Here is a 26,554-nt window from a genome sequence, read left to right as displayed (position 1 = left end):
TCAAAAGAAATGGAAAACCTTTATAAATTGAAAATCCTACCTCATAAGTATAAGCGATTTTCCCCCCAAAGAGATGCATTATTTTTCCCTGAGGATTTGGGCTTGGACTGTACATCAGGGTCCTTTTCCATTATCGTTCAAACTGGCCTTTGTCGGCTCAAGCCAGAGAAGGGGATTTGGCTCTTTTGTGCACAAGAGAAATATTATTTTCGTTTGCCTCATGAAAATGACGACACAAAAGGTGAAATAGCCAGGGGATGTGTGAAGTAAATTGCACAGAGAAAAACTACAACAGGGGGATGATATTAATATCGTTTCTGACAAAGCACAGTTAAGTTCAAATGCTAAGATCACTTTTCAAATAATCTATGTTTAATTAATATTTGTACTGCACTTAGCAAGTGAAATGGAAGACAGGTGCAGAGCATGGCTCTAAAAATGGTTTTCCTGTTGGGATGTAGCTAATTTTCAGCTGGACCAAGGTACCTCTATTTAGGAGTCCTACTGTCACACGAGGGGGGGACCAGATCTTTAATGCTTAGGCTTTTGTTCCAATTGCCAGCTTATATTTTCTGACAGAGCTGGGGGGGAGGCTTTTATTTATAGCCCCCTGAGCAAACCGCTCAGAGTCTTTGTTGCTTTGTGGATTATCTGGAATCTTCTGAGTTCAGTGGCTTCCCCATCTCCATTCCCAGACATGTCTCGGCTCCCTGTTCGTCTGGGAAGAATGTCCCTTTGGAACATGGTGTATAGGGATACTCCAGGTTTGATCACCAGCACACTGTCTTGCTGCTGGCTGATCATTCAGATTTTATGGGCTACAATTTCTTTAAGTACACAGTGAAGAGTGCTGAACTAAATGATGTCCAAGGTCCTTGTTAGACCTATGATTCTGGTTCTTTTCCCCCCTTTTCCTAGCTAAGTCTCCAAGGTGTCTAGGAACATCCGCGTGTGGCTACATGTAATTTGCAAACTGGCAAACAGCAAGCTAGATCCTGATTACATACCTGTTCTGTTTACTCTATCCATTATTTTTGTCATTTGTTTTTTGGTAAGGGGGGGGTTATTGAGTGAGCTACCCACCATTACGATCCTCCGGGAGACTGCATGACTTCACATTACTATCTAGGCATCCGTTTCTGTTGCTCATCTGGAAAGCTCTGGTCGCAGTTGATTTGTGTTGGTGGTGACCAGGTGCAGGCAATCACTTCCATGGCCCCCCACAGTCCCTGTTGCTGTGATATCCGTGCCACCCCCCCCCCCATGCTCCCTACTTCTGGTTTCATCATGCTTACACCAATATTCCTCGGCTTCCTCTCACTCCGTCCACTCATGTGGAGCCTGGGCTCTGGAGCTCCTGCTCCTCCGAAGGAATCCAGGTGCTTTCCAGGATCAGTGAGCTGACATGTGGGTGAAACATCTTTAGAAAGGTGCATGGGACCAGAAAATACAATGACGTCATGCTATGTGCCACATGGTTACCTTATGCAAAGCCTGCTTGATTTGTACATATTGTCAAAATAATCCTGTGTGACTATTTAGGGCTTCTCTATCTCTCTAATATATATATATATATATATATATATATATATATATGTGTGTGTGTGTGTGTGTGTGTGTGTGTGTGTGTGTGTGTGTGTGTGTATATCAATTTGAAGAGCAAGGACCCATGTTTTAAGCCATCTTTCTTTTAGAAGCACCAATTTTTTAAAATTATTATCCATTTAATATCTATACCAGAAATGTCTCGAACATGAAAGGGGACGCTGTTGACAGTTGTGCCAAAAAAAGATGAGTACAAGGAACTCAAGCAAACTGAGGCATTGGGCTCTTCTCAGCTAGTGACTCCATATCAAATGTGCTCTTGGCCTCTGGTGGGTGTCTTCATTTTGTGGCTATACACCCTTAGGGTATGCTTGGCACCTCTTTAAAGTTCCTGGCAGTTTTGAGAGGGCTTAGTTACGCCTAAGACTTAGCTGTAGGCTGAGGTCCTCACGCTGAGGTCTTCCAGTACAGATGACTATCATGTATAAAGCAGGCGGGATCCAGGGCATGACAACTGTCATTGGGTCCTCCTACTCCTCAGACTCGGCTCCTCTCTGTCAGAATCCCCACTAGTTATCTGAGTTAAGGGTTTGTCTTCAGTTTTTCTTTCTTTCTTTCTCATTAAGCCGAGTCACTTTTTCATACCAGTGAGAACACTGCATTTTCTATGCAAAACGTGGGGGAGGGGCCACCATCATCGACAAGCAAATCCATTTCTACAATCAGCCAAGACCTATCGTTGTAGCAATAGTAAATTTTACGCTTGGCATTTGGATAAGGAACAAAGAAAGTTTTGGGGGGTATTTCAAAATAATGAAGAAAAACAGGCTTTTGAAATGCAAAAATCTGAATCCCTTTCAAGGAAACAAATTATACGGTAGTGCATGAGAAAATAAAAAAGGTGGAGGGAAGGGCTGGGGTATGGGATCATAAAGTAAAATGTTTAATAGATATCGATTATTAAATTAGGTGACCGCCAGGTGCCTGAACCCCGAGATAGAGCCGCCCATGTAGTCACCAAAGATGAGAGGACCAGCCATCTGACTTCATCCCTCTGACGAAAACGTACCAATGTGGCAGAAAGGGTAGGCGTGGGGTTGATAACAGCTCCTTCTCCTTTACACTCAGCCCAGAGGACGCCATTGCTCACTGCAGAAAAAACCCTGGTAGGAGACCCAGGACATGTGATTTTGACAGGATCTACGGTAGAGAGAAGCAACAAGAACGCAGAGGCGGAGGGGGATTGATGCATTATTTACAGCTAAAACTTGAACAGGGCCCACTGCAGGGGTTGACTCAAAGACTTGCGCCTGTAGGGCTGTGGAATAAAGACAGACATCTTTGAATTCTCCCCTATCACTTTTTTTTTTTTCGGCCGGGAAACCCTGCCAGGGCTGGAACAGCATGTAAGCCTCTCATCTTCCTGTGCCACCATCTGCCTAGCCCCTGTCCACCTTTCCCCCCTGGTCTAGAAGAGGCAAACTCCTCCACAGAAAACCACCTCGCCCCAGTTGGTCAAATGTATGAGGCTGGCCATGGGGGCGCCACATGGGTGGTGACAGATCTAGTGAGTGTTCAGATGGCAAGATATGCATAGAGTCACAAGAGCAAGAACACACACGCACACCCCCCGAAAACTCCTGGTGGGCAGGGAGGATGGACGTGAGGACTGTGATCCGAAAGGAACAAAGGGTGCTTGCTGCCTGTGCAGTGAGCTGAAGGAGAGTGGCAAGCCGACAGCTAAAAGGAACGAAAGCAAAGTGTGAAAGCCCACAGCAAGCGCGCCGCCGGGGAGCATATGCATCGGACTTCACAGCTTCCTCCTGTTTCCAGCTTACATTTGCTCCATATGCTGCTTTACACAGCTTTCTGGGGCCATAATGGGTTTTATTCCGTAGTTTTTATACTAACATGAATGACTCACATCTGCTCCAGTACCCAATTTGCTCTCTAATGTCTTTGCCTGTGAGGAGAGAACAGCTTCTACCGAACCTACCAATGACGGGAGTGGTATAAAGAGTCCAGGTCCAGGGGAAAAGAAAGGTTAGACCCGTAAATGTGTGAGCTGACAGGTGCTTGGCGAGAATGTCACGTTACATGGGGACAAAATTGGAACCTAGAGGAATGAACCGGCTAAAGAATCGTAACCAGGAGGTAGATCTATTTAGACTAAATGAGAGTCCTAATTCAGAGCAGACTTTTTTTTCTTCTTCATTTCCTGCCAAAATCTTTTGCTTGAAGCTTTTTCTCCCCATATTGATTATGAGAGAACTGCATTGGATTGGTCACCAATGATATAATTAATGTCCCTTGTGGAATCACCAGGGCACTATGTTATTTAGGCTGGTGCACATGCGTATTTGTGCGTAGATGTGCACACGTGCGTGGGGCCCGGAGGATAGATAACCTTGGATCTTATTCTCAAGTATCATCCATCTTGTATTTTTAAGCTAGGGTCTCTCACAGGCCTGGAACTCGCCAGGCAGACTAGGGTAGCTGGTTATGAACCTTAGGGACCTGCCTGTCTCTGCCTCCTCAGCTCTGGCTTTGCGAGAGTACAGTTTCTTTATGAGTTCTGCCAATGGGACTAGCACCTTGTGTTTGCAAAGCAAACACTTCACAGACCGAGCCATTGCCACACCCTCTATCCTGGTTATTGAACAGTTTTAACGATCTGTCCAAGCTTGGGGGAACTTCTAGATATGTTGGATCCCAGAAGAGATCTACAGTGCTGGGATCTGCATGGAGATTCGTCTGGCTCCAGAAGTTTTAGAAGACTTACCTATAACACCAACTGTAATGACCCTTACTGGCCTGAAAACCTAGACCAATATGTCTTTTGGTTGGGTCAGGTGATGACACTTAGCAAAACTGGATTCTTCGGAAATCTTCCGAGGCCCAGGGACTCTTCTCCATGTGAGAGGGAGACAAAACAATAACGATTTGTGAGATTTAGAAGAAAATCTCCAGTCTCCCCCGTATCACAGGCCTTGGTGTGGAGTCGTCTCACCCCAGGGCCTTGGCTTCCCCATATGCCGCCCAGTCTGAATGAAGCCCTTCAGCAGCAGGCAGTGTGGGGCTGCACCATCTCAAGAGCTTGGCGGTGGTGTTGTGTAACTGTCTGCCATCTGGTACTCAGAGGCAGCATCACAAAGCGCTGAGCAATGGACTCCGGCGCTGATGCTCTGGCGCTTGCCTGGAGGTGGGGGGTGGGGTCCCCTGCAGAGCTGACACAGAACCCTTTGTAGGCCAGGGACCAGGGGCCTAGGGTGAGGCTCCTGGAAAGGATCCGTGGAGCTCCGAAAGCTGCAGGAGTGGGTGCTTTTTTTTTAACCATTTCCCATCCCTCCTACGCAGTTATTTACCCAGGGGCCTTTGCCCGACGGAAGCATCAACCGGAGAGTAGACCCAACCTTTCAGAGGCTAGGAGTCCAACAAAGACAAGTGTGGGACATGTCAGCAGTCAACAGGGGTCTGCGGTGCTCAGCAAACCCAGTTGCATTTAGCAATGGGCTGGCAAGCTTTTTCTGGCTGTTTGATTTCCACAGCCCAACCCCAGATTTCTTACCCCCAGCCCCTTTCCTCCAGGACTCTTCCATGGCTTTTGGGCATGGCTGCCTTATGGCTGAAAGACAAGGTACCAAATACTGGTGGCTTTGTGGGGGTTCCTCTGTTACTGAGCGTGTGTCTTGAGGGCTTCATAGCACCAGGGGGAGGAGTTCTGGCGTCTTGAGAGCTGACTGACATCTTTCTTACCTGCACTCAGGTGTGGGCGCTGCCCGGATGCCACGCTCTAGCTCTGTGAAGGAAGATGCAGGGAGGACGCGGCTGGACAGTTTCACCTGAAGAAACTGAAAGCCAGCCTTCCTCTAAAGCAACGGCAGCGTGGCTTCAGTGGCCACTGCTCCCCCAGACTGTGCAAAACTTGCTCACCTTTTCTCTCTGAACTCTCAGGTCAGACCGATAGATACCTGGCATTCAGTGTTCACATCCGTTTTAAAACGCAGACTCCAGTAGGGAAGGGATGGGATGGAATGCATTTGTGATTGGCACTGTTGGTGTGGTAGACTGTGTTAGGAACCATTTCCTAATTTACAGATAGGGCTAGAATTCCAGCCTACCTGAGGCCTATGCAGAAACTGGATTCAGAATCTTTCCTGTCTCTAAATCGAAACGACTTTAGTCTGTGGCTGGAGGGCATATTCCTTAAAAGCCTTCGGGAAAGGAATTTTGAAAGATACTCCCGCATACCTGGTGTTCACACTCCCACGGTCATTTTCTCGCAGCTTCTTGTAGTTGCCCTAACTTTAGGTCCCCTCTCCAGCAAGTCCCGATACTTTACAAGGAGAGAAAACTCCTCAGGGAGATAATCTTGCCTTAATTTTTAAAAGGACATCTTTCAAGTTAAATTTAGACCAGCTCAGTTTTCCATTAAGCAGAGAAAGTTGCCAGGCACCTGCTCAAAGGCAAAGAAATGCCCTAGGGAGATGACTGAACTTGACCTTGGCCCTGAATGGTCAAGCAAGTGAGCCTGGACTTGAGGCAGCATCTGGGTCAGCCCCACTATCCCAATGTTGGCTGCGGGTTAGGGGATCCTAATCGGAGTGCCACATGCAGCGCCCTGCATGGATCGGGAACTCCTCCCAGGCAGTGCCTCACCTGGCGCGGGTTGGTGCGAACCTTAAGTACCAGCTTGCAGCGGGAGTAGCTAGCATTCCGGTAACCCGTCCCCGCCCCACCCCGCCCCATCCCGACCCGCAGGGCTCTAGCCCGGGACAGTCCGGAGAGCTGCATCCAAGGCCCCTCAAAGCGCGGTGCTCCTCGGTCGGCGGGAGGCGGTAGCGCCCCCTCTCAGAGCCGGGTTCCCTCCCGCCCAGCTCTTGCTCGGAGTCAGTCTGTCTGTCGGGCCCGCCCTCCCTCCGCGCTCCCTCCTCCTCGTGCTCCTCCTGGGGTGCCGGGCAGAGCCTCGGATTCTACCTTCCCAGCTGCTCCAGGCGGTTTTCCTCGCGGCGGCCGCGGGCAAAGGCAGTCACGGCGCGCAGCAGCATCTCGGCGGTCACCGCGGCTCTCCGGCTGGAGCGGGCGCCCTACTGAGCTGCCCCTCGTCCCTTCCCGGCCGTGTCTCGAGTCTCCGGCGCCCCTCGCCGCTTGGTCTCCGGCTGTGGCTTCTCTCTGAAGCGGGAGGGGCAGGATCCCACAACCCAACATCGGGATCCCCGGAGAAGCTTTTCTCTTAGAGAGACGCGCTCGGCGACTCGTGCCCCGCCGCCCCTGACCGCCGGGGGGTGCCCCAGGGACGCGTCGCCGCCGAGAGGAACAGGCAGAGGGGACCATGCGGCGCCTGACTCGCCGCCTGGCACTGCCCATCTTCGGGGTGCTCTGGATCACCGTGCTGTTGTTCTTCTGGGTCACCAAGAGGAAGTTGGAGGTGCCGGTGGGACCCGAAGTGCAGACCCCCAAGGTATGCCGTTTGGTGGCGCGCAGGGCTCGGGGCACTGCCCGGTGGGAGGGCGCGAGGTCTGTGCGCGGGGTTTGAGGGTTCCAAAGCATGGGGGGGGGGGTCTGGGTGCCGCGAGTAGGTAACTGGCGCGGGATGCGACTATGGGGAGGTGCTTGAGGAATTTAAGAAGCTCCGGGCGCAGTTCCTTGGTGTGTGTAAGTGGCAGTGGGCGCGGGTGGTGGGCGCGCGCTCGTGTACCTAGCGGGGCTCCCAACTTAAGTAGCAGTCCGGTGGCCGAGGTGGCGCTGCGGACCACCCACCCTGGGACTGGCGGTCGATGGGTGCCGCTGGAGGGTCGCTGGAGGTTGACTAGGTGGGCCATGCTGGAACCCATGCGAAGTCTGGTGGATGTGCGAACCTCCTTTTCTCTGCTGCCAGGCCCCAGAGGAGGAGGCTGATGACCCGGGAGCGCTGCGCACGTGAGAGCAACACCAGCAAGCTCACCGTAGCCTCCCCAGCCTTCCCTGCCCACCAAGCCTGGCTTGGTAGCTCCTGACTCTGTAACCTGTTCCCCAGCCCTTTAGCTGCGTTGGAAGTTGATTGTGTTCAGGAATGAGCCGCTAAGAACAGAAACCTTCCTATGGGCGGGGAGTTGGGGAAATAGGAACCCAAGTGGCCTTTCTAACTCTTGTCCAGCAGCGCAGCCCAGAGGAGTGGAAGGTTCCCCCTACAGGTTCACTCTTGAGATTAAGAGCCCTTGTCCTTTTCCACAGCCTTGAACAGGCGAAACAGAGCGAGGCCTCTGGGGGAATTTGCTGGCAGCTAAACAACCCTTATGAGTCCAAGGCGCTCTGTAGGGGTGGGAGAAGACCTTGAAGGAGCTTGTGGTCCGAAGGAGGAAGACTAATGAACACCAGTGTGTTGAGTGGGAGGGGCTCTCATCGCTTAGTATAGTAAGGAGGGCCTACTGTGTGCTGAGAGCATAGTGGGTGCTTTCTTTATAAGTAGTTGTCGAATATTGTTCTTATTTATAGATGGGGAAACAGGTCAAGAGTCTTTAAATATTTTGTCTTACTTAGATCATTTTGGTTTTGAACGCAGACCTCCACATTCCGAATTTTCCCAGTTGGATCCTATGGACGCCCTTTTAACCAAGTACACCGGCGCTCGTGTTTTGGCATCTTGCCAATGTTAGTTGATCAAAACAAGCATTTAGTTAGCTCGTATATACCTTGCCTATGTGTGAGGTGGCATGGGATTCAGAGGTCCGGGGTTTGCTCCTAGGTGGTTTTACTTACCCATGGTCCAGGACATGCAGGATTGACAGTCAAATGGGTTCCCTGCATTGGATGTCATGAGAACCTGGGCTTTTTAGAGAGGACACAACGACTAAATTGAGAAGGATGGAGTAGCGGCCAGTAGACAGAGGGCATCCCAGGTTCAGGTTAAGTCAGGTTTAAAAGAACAAGACAGCCTAATGCCTATGGAGGAGGGGCACCAAGAGAGGGACAGCTTGTATGGGTCTGGTTAGGGAGGCCCACCGGACTTTAGGGTCTATGAAGGGGGTTAAGCAGGGAAGCTATGCCTTCCATTGGCCTGTCCATCAGGCAGCCTTTGTAGTGCAGGATCTATTTTCTCACTGATGCAGACCCTGACCACGGACCTGCAGGGCTTTTTTTCTTTTTCCCTAGGTGGTTCTGCTCTGTGTGATGCAGTTAATGATGCCTGCAGGGACACGAACTTTCTCTGTTTTGTGCTGAATCTCATTACCTTAAGCTGACTTATTCTTAGTTTTGCCCCAGGGATCTGGGACAAGTACTCTTTTCCTATGGGGGTGTTCGTTGTTTTTACTCGTTTACCACCTTTTATCCTGGTCTGTGCTCAACACACATTTAGTGATAGCAGGCAGCTAGAGATCAGGTACTGTGCTAGTTTTGGGTGCAGCTCCGATGGATTTGTCATTGACCTTTGATAGTGTGTGTGCATGTGTGTGTGTGTGTGCGTGCATGTTGGGGGAGAGTAAGCTCTGAGGAGTTCCTTGCTGATGTAGAATCATAAGTGATGAATGGTCTCATATCAGGAGTCTTCCAAGAAGCCTGCTCTTTGTCTGAACATTTTACCCGCTCCTCATTTTGTACCTCCTTCTAAAAGTCTCAGTTATTCTTTAGGTCTCGAAATTTGACACATTTTATTATCAGGTGTACCCTTTCCATCTTTTTGGTTAGCTTCCTTCTACAACCCATTTTCACTTTTATGTGTGTCTACCTATATGTCTTGTGTGTATTTTTGCATGTGTTTATGGATGAACATTCCTATGAGTCTTAGTGTGTGACTTTATTAGGGTCACTATTGCTGTGAAGAAGCACTGTGACTAAAATCTAACTGGGGAGGAAGGGGTTATTTGGCTCATACTTCCACATCACTTTCATCACTGAAGAAGTCAGGACAGGAACTCAGAAAGGGCGGGAAGCTGGAGCCAGGAGCTGATGCTGAGGTCTTGCAGGAGTGCGGCTTACTGGCTTGCTTCATGTGCCTTATCCAGCCTGCTTTCTTATAGAACCCAGGACCTGCAGCCCAGGGATGGCATCACCCACAATGGGTTGGGCTCATTAAACACCAATTTAAAAAATGCCCTGCAGTCTTGCTAAAGCCCCATCTTATGAAGACATTTTCTCACCTGAGGTTCCCTCCCCTCAGATGACTTCAGTTTGTGTCAAGTTGACATAAAATTATCCTCTCACAGCGTGTATCCCAGGAAAGATGGGACCAGAACAGCTTTATGTCCTGTGATTGGAATGAATAGAAACTTTGTGTGATGTGTCTAAAGGAACATAGTATTTGCCCCCGACTTGATTGCATGTTAGAATTGCTTGGAGAACTTGACTGGTCGAGAAGTTCTTGAGTTGATTGTGGAGATTATGATTTTGTTGATCTGGGGGCAGGTCCTAGGATTAGGACCTCTGTAAACGTGTCATGTGACTATAAAGCAGCGCTTGAGAAACAGATGAGGAATGCCAAGTCTGTGGTTTTGTTGCTTTGTGTGAACATGGCCAAATGTGTCCTCTTATTCACGAGTGTGATTGTAACTAAGTCAGTGTGGACCTTTGTGCACAGGAAGTAGTCACTCCAATGCTGTGCTTTTCCTATGCACAGACTCCACTTCCCGTACATGCTCATTTAGTCTTCCCAACAAGGGAGACAATACTTTCTTTTGAACTTGAGACTAAATGATGGTATTGGGATGGAGATAAAAAGGCTTTTCAAGAACAGCATCAGGACAAAAACAGGATGAGCAATGTTCTGGGGTCCACTCACCTCATCTTTCTTCCTCGCTGCTAAATTAGATGGGCAGCCTAAGTCTCCACTTGAGGGTGATTCAAGGTTGGGAGTGTGTACAATGTGAGCTCCTCATCTACTTTCTAGAGCTTCGCTGCCGGTGGGGAGTTTCCAAGTGTGTGTGTGTGTGTGTGTGTGTGTGTGTAAGCATTTTTTGGGGTGTGTGTTAGCATGTTTGGGGGTATGCATAAGCATCTTTGGATGTGTGTGTGTTTATGTCTATGTGCAAGCAGGTTTGGGGGTGTGTGTTTTTGTGTGTGTGTGCAAGCATGATGTTTGGGTGTGTGAGTCATTCAGAGATTAGTCTTGGATGTAGTCCTTGACAGCTGTATTGTTTGAGCCGGGTTTCCTTTGCTGTTTTTCTGCTGTATAGGCCAGACTATCTGGGGTCAGAGGGTCACGGCTTTCTCCCGTCTCTGCTTCTCTTCTTGCTGTAGGAGCCCTGGGATTTCAGACTCGGGTTGTTGATTATGGCCTGCTTTTATGTGGGTTTTAGGAATAGGAGCTTTACCCATCAAGTAATATCCTTTAGCCTGAGGTTGCTTTCTTGACAAGTTGGTGCAGTTGTCTACTATGGGGGAAAACTCAGGTTTTGGATGAGTTCAATACACTAGGCATTTGTAGGAAGCAATTATGCAATCTGGGGGAAGCTTTTGCCGGGATATGTGGAAGCATAGGGGAAACTTCCTCTTGCTGAGGCTTCTTTCCAGCATAGGGGTGGAATGATGTCTTTCCTCCTTGTGGTCCACACCCTTAAAGCAAAAGGCAGGTTAACAAGAGGAAAGCAAAACAGATCCATTTGATTATAGTTTTAAATACCATGGAAGCTTTCAGATTGAAGACCCAAAGGCTCAGCGTGTATTGTCAAAGACATCGTAGATCTGGCGAAGAGTAGATGGCTACAGAGGACATAACACTGGAAGAGAGGGTACATTCCAAAGCGGGGGTGGGGGTGTGGAAGCAGCAAAGACTGTTTAGATTCTTTAAACCTATCTGAGCAGCATTTTTCCCTCCGGGGTGTGTGTAGTAATATGGGCGGCGGCAGGGTTGCGTCCCCAAATCCCCAAGCCTCCTGCCCGGCTAGCTTTTGCCCTGAAATAATTACACGGACACTGTATTCATTTAAACACTGCTCTGGCCCATTCCTATCTAGCCTATTCTAGGCTAATTCTCACATATTAATTTAGCCCATTTCTAATCATCTGTGTAGCGCCCCTAGGTGCGCTTACCGGGAAGATTCTAGCCTAAGTCCATCCTGGGTTGGAGCTTCATAGCGTGCTTCTTCCCTGGAGCGGGTAGCATGGTGTCTCTCCTACGTCTGCTCCGGAGAGGAGAGCTGTGGAGTCTGACCTCACTTCCTCTTCCTCCCGGCATTCTGTTCTGTTTACTCCACCCACCTAAGGGTGGGCCTATCCAATGGGCCTAGCAGTTTCTTTATTGCTTAACCAAGGAAATCAACAGATTGATATATGACACTCCCCCATCAGGTGTGGGCAGGACTGCTTATGGAAAGAAGGGCTTAGATCTACTATCAGACAAGGCAGGTCAGAGAATTTCTTTATTGCCATCGCAAAACACACAGAATATGTTGGATTAATCTTTTGAGGTTTTATGGCTTGCTTTGGGGAAAGTGGAGTCCTAGTATTATGTGGCTCACCCCAGAGAAGAGAGATTCCAGGTTGTTTTCCTTGCCCTTGGCAGAGATCTAGGACCAGGAAACAGGACTGAACGCTTAGGCAGAGACCTTACTTCTGAGATATGCAGAGACCTTCCCTTTGGGATATCTTTTAAAAGCTCCAGTATCAGCGTGGTGGTGAGCATCTGTTTATTTCTAAAGAACAGTGGACTTCCTTCCTCTGCTTCTTCAGTCAAGTTGAGAATGAAGTCTCTATGAGAAAGAGCTCCTGGCCCAGAGACTGCCCAACTATTAGACTCTGTTTGGTCATAGGCTTTCACTGTGTTATGAAATGTCCACATTCTCCCAGTGATGATGTCTTCACAGCAGGCCTGCTGGAACCCTCTTCTTAGCGTCACAGCCTGAGAGAAGTGGACAAGGACGAGGTGCGCTGCGGTCCTGGTTAAATAAAGTAACTGGATCTTTTTCTTGGTTTCTTGAAAGGCATGGTTGTAGGAGATGCGTTGGTAACTCAGTAAATCGCTCGCCTACTTGTGGCTCAAGCATGAGGACCAGAGTTCTATGCCCAACACCCACATGAAAAGTCAGGCATTGTAGTTAGTGCTTGTAATCCCAGCTCTGCTGAGGCCGAGGCAGGATTCCCGACCGAATCAGTCACTGAGTTCTCGGCCGGTGAAAGACCTTGTCTCAAGAACAAGCCTGGGGTTAGAGAGCTGGCTCTGATGGTGAAGTGCTTGCTGTACTAGTGTGAGGACCCGAGCTTGCCTCATCAGCGTTTAGCTAAAACAGAACACGTCAGCTGTGGAGTGAGCATCTGTAATCCCAGATCGTAGGAAGCAGAGATAGATCCTCGGTTCTCACTGTCCAGGTAGTCTTGCCAAGCCGCTGAGCTCGGGCCTCAGCAATGGAGCCTGTCTTGATAGCTAAGGTGGAGGGTGACTGTGGGGATACCTGGTGTCTACCTTTGGCTTCCACATGTATGCATACATGTGCACACTCTTACATAAACATGCATGTAACACACACACACACACACACACACACACACACACACACACACACACACCTTTATAAAAACAATGTGGGTAGTTCCCGAGAAATGACATCTGAGGTTGACCTAGGGTTCTATACTCATGCACACGCAAGCACACAGAAGAAAGGATGGCTCTATTAAAAGCTCCGGTAAAGATATCTTTAAACTTGACTTTTTTCCATATTGATTTTATTTTAATGCGGGCTATGTACCCCTACCAAAATTATTCATCGAATCTCTAATTTCTAATTGAAAAACCATATGACAAATTTGATGTTTTATTCAAACTGTATTTTAATTATAAATACTATATCACTTTTAAAAAAAGGTGTGTTCATTTCTCTTCTCTCCTGCCATTTGTTTGCCATTTGGAAAATTATATAATAACTGACAGATTTTTTTTTAAAAAAGGAACAAATTTTTTTGTCTCTTATTTCCAAAAATCTAAATTTAGTCCAAAGACTCAGTAAAAGCAAGAGTTTCAGGCCGGAGGGTGATTTTTGAAGGAGGTATTAGAAATATAAAGTCTTCGAGTAAAGTGCCTCCAGCCTATGCAAATGTCTCAGAATGTTCTAGAAATACAGCAGACGTGATTAGAACATAGCTTGTCTTTCTGTTGTATTTGCATACCAACAGCACCTTAACTATACAGCACTGTTTTATTTCTCATTCAGTAATTAATTTCTCCAATCAAAAAAAGAGTTATGGATTTTACAGAAGGCCACCATTAATCTAGTGACATTCTGTATGTGCACCTTGGATTCTGTCCAGGGGATTTGGGCCCTGGCATCACCAGAGCCGGTCTGTTATCAGATGCAGGTCTGCTCGTTCATTTGCTGTGCAGGTGCCCATGCAAGGTGCTCTACCAGCTTCCCTGTTCCTGAAGCAGGGTACCAGGGTGCTCCTGCAGCAGGCTTGCAAAAACTGTAAAAGCAGGTTGGAATCTTGGGAAATAGCTTGCCTTTACTTTCTAGAATAAGCCTTTAAATTTTTAAAACTGCACTTCATGTATTTAAAAAGTTTAACCCCTGTGCTATTATTTCATCACCTTTGTGAGAAATTTTCCCCCGCTCATTTTTGGCCCACTCTGATCCATGACCCAGAGACTTTTGCAAAGCCCATTTGTCTGGTCCTCAGAACCAAGTGTCTGTCCATATCCTGATTTGCTTTTGCTTTCCTGGTTCTCTTTACCCCAGGTGCAGGCAGGAAGCCCTGTCTCAGGACCCAGGAGTCTGTGCACTAGGGACATCTCTGAGTTAGCCTGCGGAGGATGGGACTTTACAACCTACTTCTCAACAGGGCCTGACATTTTTCAAAACAAAAACCAGCAGTCCAATTTCACCCTCCCTTCCCTGGAAGCACAGACTTACACCTGGAAGTCGAATGAACGCTTCTCTGTCTGTCCAGAGAGTGTCATTCTTCAGGGATGCCTGACCCTCCAAAGCACTCAGCTTCTTCGGTTCCTCAGAGGTCATTTGTAAACCAAGCAGGGATAGAATAAGCCTGCTGCCTGCCAATGCCTAAAACTCAAGATTTCTCCCCACCCTGCTCTCTCTGCTACACCCCGCCATCCCAGATTTCCAGGAATCTTAGCTTTCATCAGGCTCCCAGGAAGCAGTTTTGCAGAGACAGGTTTTATGTGCCTTTGTTTGAGTTCTAATGTTCGCGGACGTGTCTGTCGCTCATCCAAAGTGTCGCAAAAGTCCCTGATGTGTTTTTGGAAAATAATCTGAATTAGAAAGCGGGGACAATTCCTCAGCTCTGCTCTTAGGGGGAGAATATGAACCCTGCCATGGCTTCTGCACACTTACTCCAGAGACCCAGAACGATGGTCTGGCCATCTGTTTGGGGAAGTGAGTGAGATGTGTCCTGTGCCTCTGCAGCTGGCAGCTGGCTCTTCCCAGAGCCTGAGCTATCCTGACCTAGGTGGTGAGTTTGCTCCTTTTGCAGCCTCGGGTGCACATGAGAGCCAGGTGATACATTCTGGCCCACCTCAGAGCCCCCACTTGGTCAAAATCAGGTATGGTTTTTACTTACACACAAGGCAACCAGGGTGTCTTTTTCTACCTTTGGCAGTGCCAGGACTAACTCAGCCTTTTCTCCTCGTGGCTCACTTGCTTCAACTGGGAACTGGGAACAGCACACCATAGCATAGATGATGCCCTATCATCCTGCCTGCAGTGAGAGCCAATTCTGGTTAGTTGCAAACAACTCTGAAAGGAGAGCCTATGGCTATACATAATTTGTGTGTGTGCATGAGTGGTGTGCATGTGTGTGTGTGTCTGTGAGTGCATGCGTGTGTGAAGGCCAGAGGTGGATAACAGTGTGTCTTGTCTTTCTTAATTGTTCTCCATCTTCCTCTTGGAAACCAGGTCCAGCTAGACTAGCAGGCCAGCAAGCCCCCAGGGAGTTTTCTGTTTCTATCTCCCCAGTGTTGAGCTTACAAGGGCCTACTGCAGTGCCTGGCTTTTCACATAGGTTCTAGGGATCCAAACTCAGGTCCTCGTGCTTGTGAAGTAAGCAATTTATTCCCTAGCCCCTACTACTTATCTTTTAATTATTTTACCAGAAATGCTAGACTAACCAAAAGATAAATCAGTCTCTGAGTCTTCAGATGATGAACTGATTAAGAAAGAACCCTTTGGGATAATAAAGAATGTATGTATTCTCTCTCTCTCTCTCTCTCTCTCTCTCTCTCTCTCTCTCTCTCCACACACACACACACACACACACACACACACACACACACACACTCGCTCACTCTCATAGATATATGCACACGCTAGTGCCCTGGGGAGTTCTGTAGAAGCTCCTGAAATTTGCTGGCTCTGGTATTTCAGAATAAGCGGCCTGAAATGACCTTCTAGGGCAGCAAGCTCTGCATCTGGCAGCAGCCACTGCTATCACAGGACCTAATGAGCACTAGGAAGCTGCTGGGGACAGAGAGGAGATGGTGACTGTGGTGTGAGAAAACTTGCTGCCATGCGGGGCGCCACCTGGGGTGCCCCTTTTCATCACATTCTTTTGCTTTTCTTCTGAACTCCCCCCCCCACTCCCTGAAATGCTAATCATTTTCTAAGGTGGGGAGCACAGGGTACTGGGTGAGAAACCCACTAAGAAGTCTGCAGAAACAGTGGTAGCCCTGGGCCCTGTGCTCTGCCAGAGTCCTCTGCTTCCCCACAGGCTCCAAGGTCAGGGACAGCTCGCCACTCTGCTTCTTGGAGCCACAGGACTGCTCTGGACACAGAGGCGGTTTTTTTTTTTACTGAAAGAAGGGAGTTCAGCTTTGGGCCACTTTGAGCCATTCAACCCTCTGTCAGCAGGAGCCCTTATCTCAGAAATTAGAGAAGTCTGATCCCCGGCTTCCTGGACAAGGCTGATTTCCAAGTTCAAAGCCTCTTCTGCATGCCATTTCCTGGAGACATGATCTGCCACTTAAAAAATAATAATTAAATTCGCCTCGTGTCTCCTGTCTTCCTAAGCGTAAGCACTTCAGAGATCTTTCAAGGAAAGCAGGCAAACAGAGCATGCGTGCATGTTCCTGCCAGTGGGCTTGAAGGCCCGTGGAAGAGAGAGCAGCTGTCTCCACAGCCTGCTTGCTGGGGATCCTGCTGTTCATACCCTTCCTTTTTGTATCTTATCCGGGGACGGGTGGGAATGGGGAGCATCTACAGGAGAGATGGGGCCATTCTATCTTGACCATCCCACTCCACAGACCATTTCTGCCCTCAGTGGAGACCTGGGAATTTAAAAAAAAAAATTCCCCTTTGGTTGTCAAGGCTGAAGATTTATGTAGCATTTCTTATTCCTCTGACGACACTCTATCCATTCCTGATCTCTCTCTGCTCCCCAGCCATAGAGAGACCGGCCCAATCAATATTTATGTGCCCATCACTTGCAGCTGCGACGTGCAGGCAATCATGGCTGCCAAATTCCTTGATGACCATTGAAATATTCACGGGTGCCTGTATTGGAGGCCCATTGTTTTCCCCAGGATCTCGGGGACGAGCAGACCATGTGATGCAAGGATTAATTAAGCCTCTCAGATAATTGGCTATTAATAGATGGCCAATTGTTGACTGCCAGCTGGGTGCTGAATTGACTAATGTCCTTATGGTGGGCAGGTGGTTGACTTCAGAAGAGAAGCGGGCTGAAAGACCTGACTAATTAAAGACGGAATCAAGAAGAGGCAGCGAAGAGGTGGCTTCTTTGCCCCCACCCTTCCCGTGATATTTTACAGTTTACAAAGCATTAATCTGCACGGATGGTTCAATTGATCCTTACTGCACCCCTGTGAGACGGATGTTACTCCTGTTCTTGGTTTCCGAGGTCTGAGAAATCCGAGGTGATACAGGGAGGGAGCGTGAGCAAGCTTGTCCCACCAGGACTCTCTTGGACTGCGGAGATGTGCTATTTCTATTAGGGACACACTTGATGGTTAGATTTTCTCTCAGGGGAAAAAAATAAAGCATATGCTGTCTCCGTGTGCAAATTCCACGTGTATTTTCTTCATCAACGTTGCTTTTCTACCCACAGAAGGGACCTAGCACTAAAGGAAATGCAGAGTTGGGGGGGGGGGCTATGGAGAGCCTGGAGAGCCTGCCCCGTCATATGGGAGGATGCCAGAGCTGACGTTGCAGGCTTCCTGTGAGAAGTGGAGAGAGGCTGTCCTGCATGTACCCTCTAGTCCCATCCTTAGATAGCTGCGCTGACCTCATTTGGGGACCCTATGTGCCCCAAGCCACTTCCCCTCCATGCCTGCACAGTCTGCCCACAGGAAGCGAGTCTCTGCTGCCATCCGTAAAGTTGCTTCCATTTGGAAGTCAGCAGGATTGGAAAATCAAGACAGAATGTCTATCCCTGCTTTGACCCCTTTCTTAATGAACATGGCCCTCAAACACTCAGAAGTTAATTCCCTTCTAAGAGGAAAAAGATGTGATTTGAAAGAACTGAATGCAACCTGTTTGCAAGGCCGAGCAGGTGCAGATAGATGACCCCAGGGAAGCGGCTTTGAGAGGACATCTAGCATGGCCTTAGCTCCTAGCTTCTCTGCTGCAGGGGACCCCAGCTTGTGTCTGTTTATAAAAAATGGAGCATAAAGGTTAATCTGCTTCATTTTGCCTGGCAGATGGGCTGCGGGTTCCCTACCCACTCTGGGCTGCCTTGGAGGTATGAATAACGGATATACCTAAACTCAGCAAAATACAAAGGCACGCTACGTAGTGTCTTCTTGGGCATTCTGTCTAGACCAGGTAAACCATCAAAAGGCCCAGGGTGGTACTCTTGTTCTAGTCCCAAACGACAAGGTCAGTGGGTGCTCTACCCAAGATGGAAAACTGAGATGTGGTTGGCTTTCTCACTCCCCTGCCTTTCCCCTCAGTGCGGCGACAGGGAGGGGTGTTGTACTTTGATTTTAAAAGATGCACGTGGAGTGTGAATAGATAAGCCTTAAACTTTCTTCCTCCGTACAGAAGCCCTAATGGCTCAGTAGATGTTTGCTCAGTTCTCTGCAATGCTCCCTGTCACGCTTCAAACTGAGATTATGGTTTTTGTTGTGTTTCCTCTCACAACTGAATGTAGGGTCTTGGAAAAGTGCTTGGCACTTTTTGCTAGAGTTGAACATGTATGTGTGTGTACCTATGATCGTGCAACCTCAAACGCAGTCTAATAAGCCCAACAGCTTGCCATGTACTCAAACTGTAGTAGGTGTGCTTTGTTATTTTTCGAGGTTATTTGTAGTTGTTAAACTCTGCAGTTGCGGTCAGAAGTCTGATATGGAAATGACCGGGTGTGGCTATATTCCAATGAAACATTATTTTAAAAAAATCACAATTAGAATTCCATGTATTTTCTGTATCTGGTGACATATTTTCTTCTGTTGGTAATATTTTCAGAATATTTATGAATGGAAAAATTCCATTCTGTGCACAGGACATGCTAACCCTGACGGCAGGTCAATTTGGCCTGCAAACTCCTGGGATTCCACTTGTCTAAGAATACCAAAGCTAGTCTCTCATGTTGAACATCAGCGGTACGGCTGACCCATGGTTGAGGTTAGCGCCCAGAAGGGAGTTGGAGAATTTTGGGGGGAACTGGGGACATTCAGGCTTCTGATCTGAGTGACAGCTTCAAAGGTCTATCTACCTTATGAACTGGATACATATTCCTTCCCTTTGTTTGTTCTGCGTCTGTAGAAGGCTCAAAAGGAAAACCATCTGAGCAGAGTGCGGCTGGAGTGTGACTTCAGGTCTTAACAGCTCATTTAGGGGGCAGAAGCCAGCAGTGGTCCCTATTCTTTCTGCAGCCACTGTGTTCTGATCTCTGAATAAGGCGGTCTTTGCGGAAAGGTGTTGGCTTGACTTTGCACTTTCCTGAATTCTGCTCTCTTTTGGAGACAAAGAGAGATTTAACAACTGGTGTGGGAGAGCTTCCTGGTCAGCTGGAGTGTGTGCTGAGTAGTGTTCGCCTATCTGCAGCTGGATCAGAAGAATAACAGTTCCTAGAGAAGAGGGGTGATGGAGATCATCTAGGATACTGGGCGCTGTGAGTAGGACTTTGGCTGGTGTAGTGGTCATTTAGCACAACTAGTCTGAAATGTACCCTGTTTACAGGTAAAGGGCAAAGGCTCAATTGCAGGAAGTGCAATTATATAGCACAATACGCCATATAGAAGCCGGGGCTCTCTTTTCTGCTTCTGAGAAAAAAGGCGGAGAAGCAATGCCAATGACCTGGTTACTGCGGGATGCTCTCTGGGTTACCTCCCTGGAGTCTAAGAGAGTGGGCATCATGGCTTTCCTATTTCGAAAGAGCACCCAGAGTCATCTACGGTGGTGCACAAGTGAATTCTTAACCCTTGGGAGGCTGAGACAGGGGATTGCCGTGAGTTCAAGGCCTACACAGTATCCATTAGTGTCTTACGCAAGGTCAGGCTCCTACAAACAAGCAGAGAACCGAATTACCAAGCCAGACCCCTCTGTCCCCAGACCTCCCCTCCTCTTCCCACTTCACCACACTCACCCCAGACTTCCCTCTCTCCAGTCAAACCAATTCTGCTCTCTTAAAAGTGAGAACTTAGAAGCAGCGACCAGCCTCAAGCCGGCACTTCTCCTATATCCCAGAATCATCTATGTCTTGATTAGATCATAAACTTTTGAGCAAGATAGTTTTGTACCAGAAGCGATCTCTTCTAGGATGAATTATTTTAGGGCAGTATTCGAGGCGAAAACTTTACAACGTTTTCAGAGAGAAATACGTTGGGCTTTCATACCGCTCGCTCCACTGCGGAGCTCCGAGAGTGTTTCTGCTCCTGGGCTTAACCTTTAAAAAAGCGAGTCTCCGAAATCTCACATTCTTGAGTATGCTACGGCGCTTCAAAAACATCTCAGGATTGAGTACAGAGAGAAGGGCAAGGGATTAGTCAACAGATGCTCAAGATACAAAGGCTACAGTCGATGGCTTAAAACACTCCCCTGCATCGCCCCTCAGAGAGGAATCGTCCTATATCTAGCATAATAACACCAATTATTTGGTTGTTTGTGCTGAGAAGTTGAAAGCTATCGTGTGCCGGGAAAATACTCAGCATGGAGCAGTAATTATAGATCAGCTGACAATAGAAGACGCAGTGGTTTGACTGCTAATTAGATTATTAGCACTCAAAACAAATACCTGCTATTAACCATAAGTGAGCTGTGTTTATGAGATTTTCTTCTTCTTTTCATACTCATTTCTTTTTATGGTGTTATTTCCTTTCTCTTATCTGTGCCCCGACTCCCCAGTTCCCTATCACACGAAGCATATTTTATTTGGTGAGCCTCCATTAAATCATTGCACGCATGCGTGTGAATGTGTTGCCTTTCAGGTTCAAAGGGGGTCTGAGTGTTGGCATGTATTGTGACATGTCAGGGCCCTTGATGGAATACAGCAAGCCATCTTAGGGGGAGAAGTCAGTGCCATTTTGAGGTCAGATGCAGGGCTTACCATGGGCGCAGAGTGTTTGTGAAGAGGGTTGCCTTACCTAGGGTATCAGTTGCTGCGAAGAGACACCATGACCATGGCAGCAACTCTTAGAAAGGAAAACATTTAATGGGGTGCCTTACAGTTCAGAGGTTCAGTCCATTATCATCATGGTGGGACATGGCGGCATGTGACAGACATGTTCCTGGAGGATGTAGCTGAGAGATCTACATCTTGCTCAGGCAACAACATGCAGGGGTCTGAGACACTGTGGGCTGAGCATGCGTGAGACCTCAGAGCCCTTCACAGTGACACACTTCCTCCAACAAAGCCATACCCCCAATAGTACCACTCCCTTTGAGGGCCATTTTCTTTCAAACTAGCACAAGAGAGGAATTAGAGAATTTTTTTACATTCTGAAATCCTGCTGGGGTTAATTGCTAGTGAAATTGTCTGGCTGCTTTTTATTTATTTTCTGTGGTGCTTGTTATTTTGGACTCAAGAATGATATGGAGGGCATCTGGGTTTTCCTAAATTCCCCTACCCACCCCCACCAAATAGGACATCTTCCTATAAGCAGCTGGAATGAGATACCAACTCTTTCTCCCCTAAGTGTCCTTCATATTGTAGGCAGGGTGGTCTGGAGGAGCCCTGGGAGGCACTTTAGGATATGTGAAAAGAGATATTGGATCTAGAAGAAGCCAATGAAGGCCCCATCTATGCTCTCAAAAAAGATGGTACAAGTGACTTTCAGGTGTCCTGCATGAAGTATATAAAGGGAGACTCTATAGTCTACCAGGAGTCCATGTAGAGAGATAATATCTCCAGGGTCTTAAGATGGTGCCTGACTGCATTCTAGAAGTGCTAGGGGCTTTATCTGTGTTAAGTCATTCCTTTTTTACAACCATACTATGAGGTGGGCAGGCCGAGAGTCAGCTGTAGACCCCAAGGCGTTCATTCATACCAGTTGCTTGGCTGTTCCTTTCCAGACAACATGGTGTCTGAGCCAGACGATGTGTTAGCTATCTTTATCTTATGAAGACAGAGCCTGAGGTTACTAAAACTCAATAACTTGCCCAAGGTAACAGAACTTACTAATGGTTACACCGAGACAGTTCGGTGGATGCCAGAGCTCAGGATGTGTGGTCATGGGGCCACTTTGTAACCCAACTTCACATACTATGCAGGCTTTCACAGTGACCCAGAGCAACTATAGACAATTTTGTAAAGGAAGCTTCACTCTGTCCCAATAAAGCTTTAGTGACAGTCAAATTTGAATTTCATATCATCATCATAATGGAATGATTTTTTTCTGGGGTACCTCTCCCAACTTCAGAAATGTAGTAAGTGTCTTGATTGGCAGAACAGGCAAAAACAGTGGGGGATCTAGGACTAGATTGGTTTTAAGGCTGACCCCAAGAGAGCACAGAGCTTGTATCAGGCCCCAAGGCCGACTAGATGAAACCTAACACATAACCTGCTTACTCAGCCCATTTTCTCTCTTGAACTTGGCTTTTCCTCTCCCCTTATCCTTACACTAGTGCTATGCTCCTGAGATAGCAAGTACTTTGGGGACAAGTGGATCCCAGAATACACTTCTTCAAAACTCACTGAAATGATTTAAAAAGGCTGCCCTAAATCCTTCCGCTCCTAATCCGAGGGCCTGTGGAATAACAGGCTCCTATTTTATAGAAGCAGCTTGAAGGATGGGATTAAACTTCAACCAGAGTTTCCCAAGCTAACAAGAAAAGAGGTGTGATCAGGACAGAAAGTCAACCTTGCAGAACACCTCTGAGTAAATTCAAAAGCAACTGTCACCAACTTTTATCCCTTGAAGTCCTGAGAAGATTTCGCTGCATTCCCCTGGCCTTGAAATCCCTTTACCTTATTAGAGAGAAAATATTTCTAGCCATCTCACAATCTTTCATCTTTCATCATGCCGTTGCTATCTTCCCCAGGACATCATTCTGTTTTCCAAGTATCATAGCAATGCACCCCATATTCAAGAGGCAGACAGAGTTCTAGGTCCAGAAGTGGCCAAAGCCAGCATTGTATTATAATGACAAAGGCAGAAAATTGTAAAAAGGAATATATAGTTCATAAATCTTGTGTATGTGTGTGTTTCTGTCTGATTTTGCTAACCCCTATGTTAGACCTTTGTTTCTCAACATCCATTTTATGGGTTCAGGGGTATGGGTCACCTGTGAGTTTGTTGGGAATACAGAAATTGCTGACCACTCCAGACCTACTGACTCAAAGTCTGCCTCATAATAAGATCCCTAGGTGATGGATCTACAAAGAAAGCTTGAGAAACCCTGCACTGGCTGACATTCTTTAGTTCTCAAACCCGCTGCAATTTTCTTCACCTTCTGGGGTCTTTATTCTTTCTGTGATTATAGGATGTGGCAAAAGATAGAAGATGGGCTATTCCATGACTTCTTTGCTCTAGACTCAGGAATGCCACCTCCTAGGAAGCCAGGAGGCTTCAGAACATTGCTGTATGCTGAGGTTGGGGAGCTGAACAGGGTGGGTGGGAACAGTCGGGTGAGAAGAAACACAGATGCGTGTTGTCCACAATCTTACCACACCCACCCACACCATGCCCCATGCAGCTAGATGGACATGATTCTCACCATTCGGACAGAACCTCATCTATGGTGTCCTGCTGTAGGATAGAAGTCAGTTTTTTAGGAGTTGGAAGGAGGTTGTGTGGGCACAGGCAGGGGCAAAGCAGGTCCTCTAGAGGGAGTAAGACCCCCAAATATACCCAGAGCTCAGTTGGAAATCAAGCGTGAGCCAAACCATGGAGGGGTGTGAAAATCAAGCCATTGTTTATTTTTGTTTTGAAAAGAGAGAGTATGTTGGGAAGTAGGCAGATTTCCCCAGTTGGAAACATTATACATTCCTCACTGAGGACTTTGTTTAGTAAGATGTTTGGGTTTATGGGTTTAACACCTCAGAGTATGCCAAGTGTGACTAAAGAGACACTTCTGTGGAAGTTGAACTTGGCAGTGCCTTGCTCTTAACCTTTGGCCTAAAGGAGAATGTTTCATAGTCTCAGCAAAGTTGATTCTGGCTTTTCTGGGTTATTTATTTTCATCTTTAATTCACTCAGCCCACAGTCATATTGACTGTCTTGAGTCGTCCCTGGGGAAGCCTTGACAGAGGCCACTGCTGGAAGTCATTCTGAACTGTCTTGTTCTGAGAGGGATATGCTGAGCATTGGGGTCCAGGGGACCTGAGTACATGTAGAAACATTCTAGCTGGTGTCTTTGGGCACTAGAACAATTGTTTCATACACATATGAACTAGTTCAGAGGCTAATGGATCTACTGCTCTTAATGGGATATGTGACTGATCCTCTGTATCTCTCTCCAAATCCTGCCTGACTGCACCAGGAAAGGGCCCAGTGCAGGAGAGATAGAAGGGCGCTCCTCCTGAAGTACCGAGTTCAAAAGCAGGATGCGAAATTATATCTGTAGAAGGGCCCCATTTTTTAAACAAGATGTATATTGATGAAGTTCTTAGAACAAGAATGTGGGTGAGTTCCAGACATGGGGCACTACCCATTCTGATTTTCCCATTGCAGCTTATTTCTCTACCAATTCCTTGATTTCATCGATTAATCTTTCTCTCACTTTCCCAAAGTAACAACCCAGACATATCAACTTACATTCCTTTATCTCTGTGTTGTGTAATCAGCATACACACACACACACACACACACACATACTGGCATATATTCACACACATATATTGCAGATTTGCTTTGATCATACTTATGAGAGTGTGAGATTATCCTATTGCATATGGTTCTCTGCATCTTTCTCTTTGCTGGCTGTATATGCTCGACATCCTCTTTCAGTTGGTCCCTCATTCCTAGTGACTGTATATTATCCTACTCTATCGAAGTGACTTTTGTTACTCAACCATTTCCGCTTCGTGGTCAGCCACATTGGCTCTCATCTCTTGTCACTACAGACAGAAATGCACTACACATCCCTACACACATGTTTTTACATCCAGGGGACTTTGCTTCTATGGGATGCCTTTTCTGAAGTGGAAATGTTGAATTAAGAAAAGTTTGTGCTTTTTATATTAATAGACTTTAAAGATTGATTTATAAAGCACTGAAACAATCTATATGCCCCTTGGAGAATTATGAGAGAACTCTTTCCTTAGCCTTTCTTTGGTATAAATATTAAATTTTTCATTTTGCCGGTCTAAAGGGCATCAAGGGGATCCAGTTGCAATTTTATGTTCAAGAATCTACCAGAAGTTGAGTGTGTCTCAGATACTTATTACTCCACAAATCTCAGCTTCTCCTCAGGCACACAAGATACACTTCCCATTCTTCACTGCATTAGTTTATAAGCATGTAACTCGCTTCTCTGTCCAGTAGAATGGGACGGGAAAGATGAGTTCAAGGCCATGCCCCGAGACGACCTCTCATGGAAAGAGTATATTCTTGTCTTTCTGTCAGATTGATGCAAATGGCAATTTTCTAGGAATGGAAAGGCCAAGTGCCTGAAGGATCAGTGGTCATACACAACCAGTGGAAAAGACTCTCCATTGCTGATCAAGGCTGCTGTGTAAACACGAACTTCATCATTCTAAAATGCTGGGATCTACTTGCTAGCCCGTACTGGTGCAGCGCACATGGTAACCTGTCTTTCACTCTTTCCAAGTGTCAGCTTAGGTGATGCTCATTTTGCTGGTCAATCTACTGTGCTCTTCAGGTATTTGAATATTATGTATCTTGCACAGATGTATTCTCTAGTAAGTCTTTGTTTTATGGTACCGTTCACAATTCTAACCAGAGTTGTTTGAGCCTTTTAGAAGGTTTTTAAAGGAGTTTATCATCCTAAAGATACTTGGACAGGGCTGGGCTTTGCTCCTTCCCTTGGAGAGCTGTGACTCATCCCATCGTTGAGGCCATTTGACATCTCTAGAACTAAATGTCAGGCCTGTCTTTCCAGAAGGTCCCCTTGTCCCCCAAGTGTCCCTGTTAGTCATTTATATTCCCTCCTTCCACTTATACCTGTCTAGACTCAACTGCTCAGATCGGAAGGCGCCCCCACACTGCTGTTGAGTAGTTCCATCTTATCCACCTTGAGAGCTCTGTTGAGATTCTTTCGTGGGTGGGGGAGGGCTTCCAGTAGCCGTTTTAGCTTGTGTTAAGTGGGTCCTGTGTTCTGTGAACCCTTCTTACGTTTCTGTAACTGTTCCACAAACTGGGCAGGTGGATGACATCTGGCTTGGGTAGCTGGCAGTTGGTGGGTATTTTTTCATTGTCTCCTGGATCCAAGGCTTGCAGATGGCAGGGATGCGCCACATCTAATTACTGTGCCGACTTTCTGTTTGCTCTGTAGGGTGTGCGTGAAAATTTCCCCTCATCTTTAGATGCTGGATGCACACCTTGATACACATCTTTTCCTGTAACTTTTGTACAGAGCTCAGTGCCATTTACAGGCTCAAGCCTTCCTCTAACTCAGAGAAAAGTCTGCTTTTGTTTGTTCAATTCTCATAGATTCTTTTTCTGTCCCTCCTCCTCCTCCTCCTCCTCCTCCTCCTCCTCCTCCTCCTCCTCCTCCTCCTCCTCCTCCTCCTC

At 47.2% G+C, this 26,554-nt stretch overlaps 1 protein-coding gene across 1 annotated transcript in view; it reads left to right on the top strand.

The window, feature by feature from the left end:
* The first annotated feature begins 6,255 nt into the window (after positions 1 to 6,255).
* The window catches only part of Galnt14 (polypeptide N-acetylgalactosaminyltransferase 14), a 221,467-nt gene continuing 201,168 nt past the window's right edge, over positions 6,256 to 26,554 (top strand). Inside the window, exon 1 of the mRNA XM_075955468.1 lies at positions 6,256 to 7,006. Coding sequence (XP_075811583.1) covers positions 6,878 to 7,006 — 129 coding nt within the window. The 5' untranslated portion in view covers positions 6,256 to 6,877. The remainder of the gene's footprint in view (positions 7,007 to 26,554) is intronic.

Source organism: Microtus pennsylvanicus, chromosome 21 (assembly GCF_037038515.1).
Source record: "Microtus pennsylvanicus isolate mMicPen1 chromosome 21, mMicPen1.hap1, whole genome shotgun sequence".
Lineage (NCBI taxonomy): Eukaryota > Metazoa > Chordata > Mammalia > Rodentia > Cricetidae > Microtus > Microtus pennsylvanicus.
The sequence above is the reverse complement of the archived record's forward strand: the minus strand, read 5'-3'. Positions and strand labels throughout refer to the sequence as shown.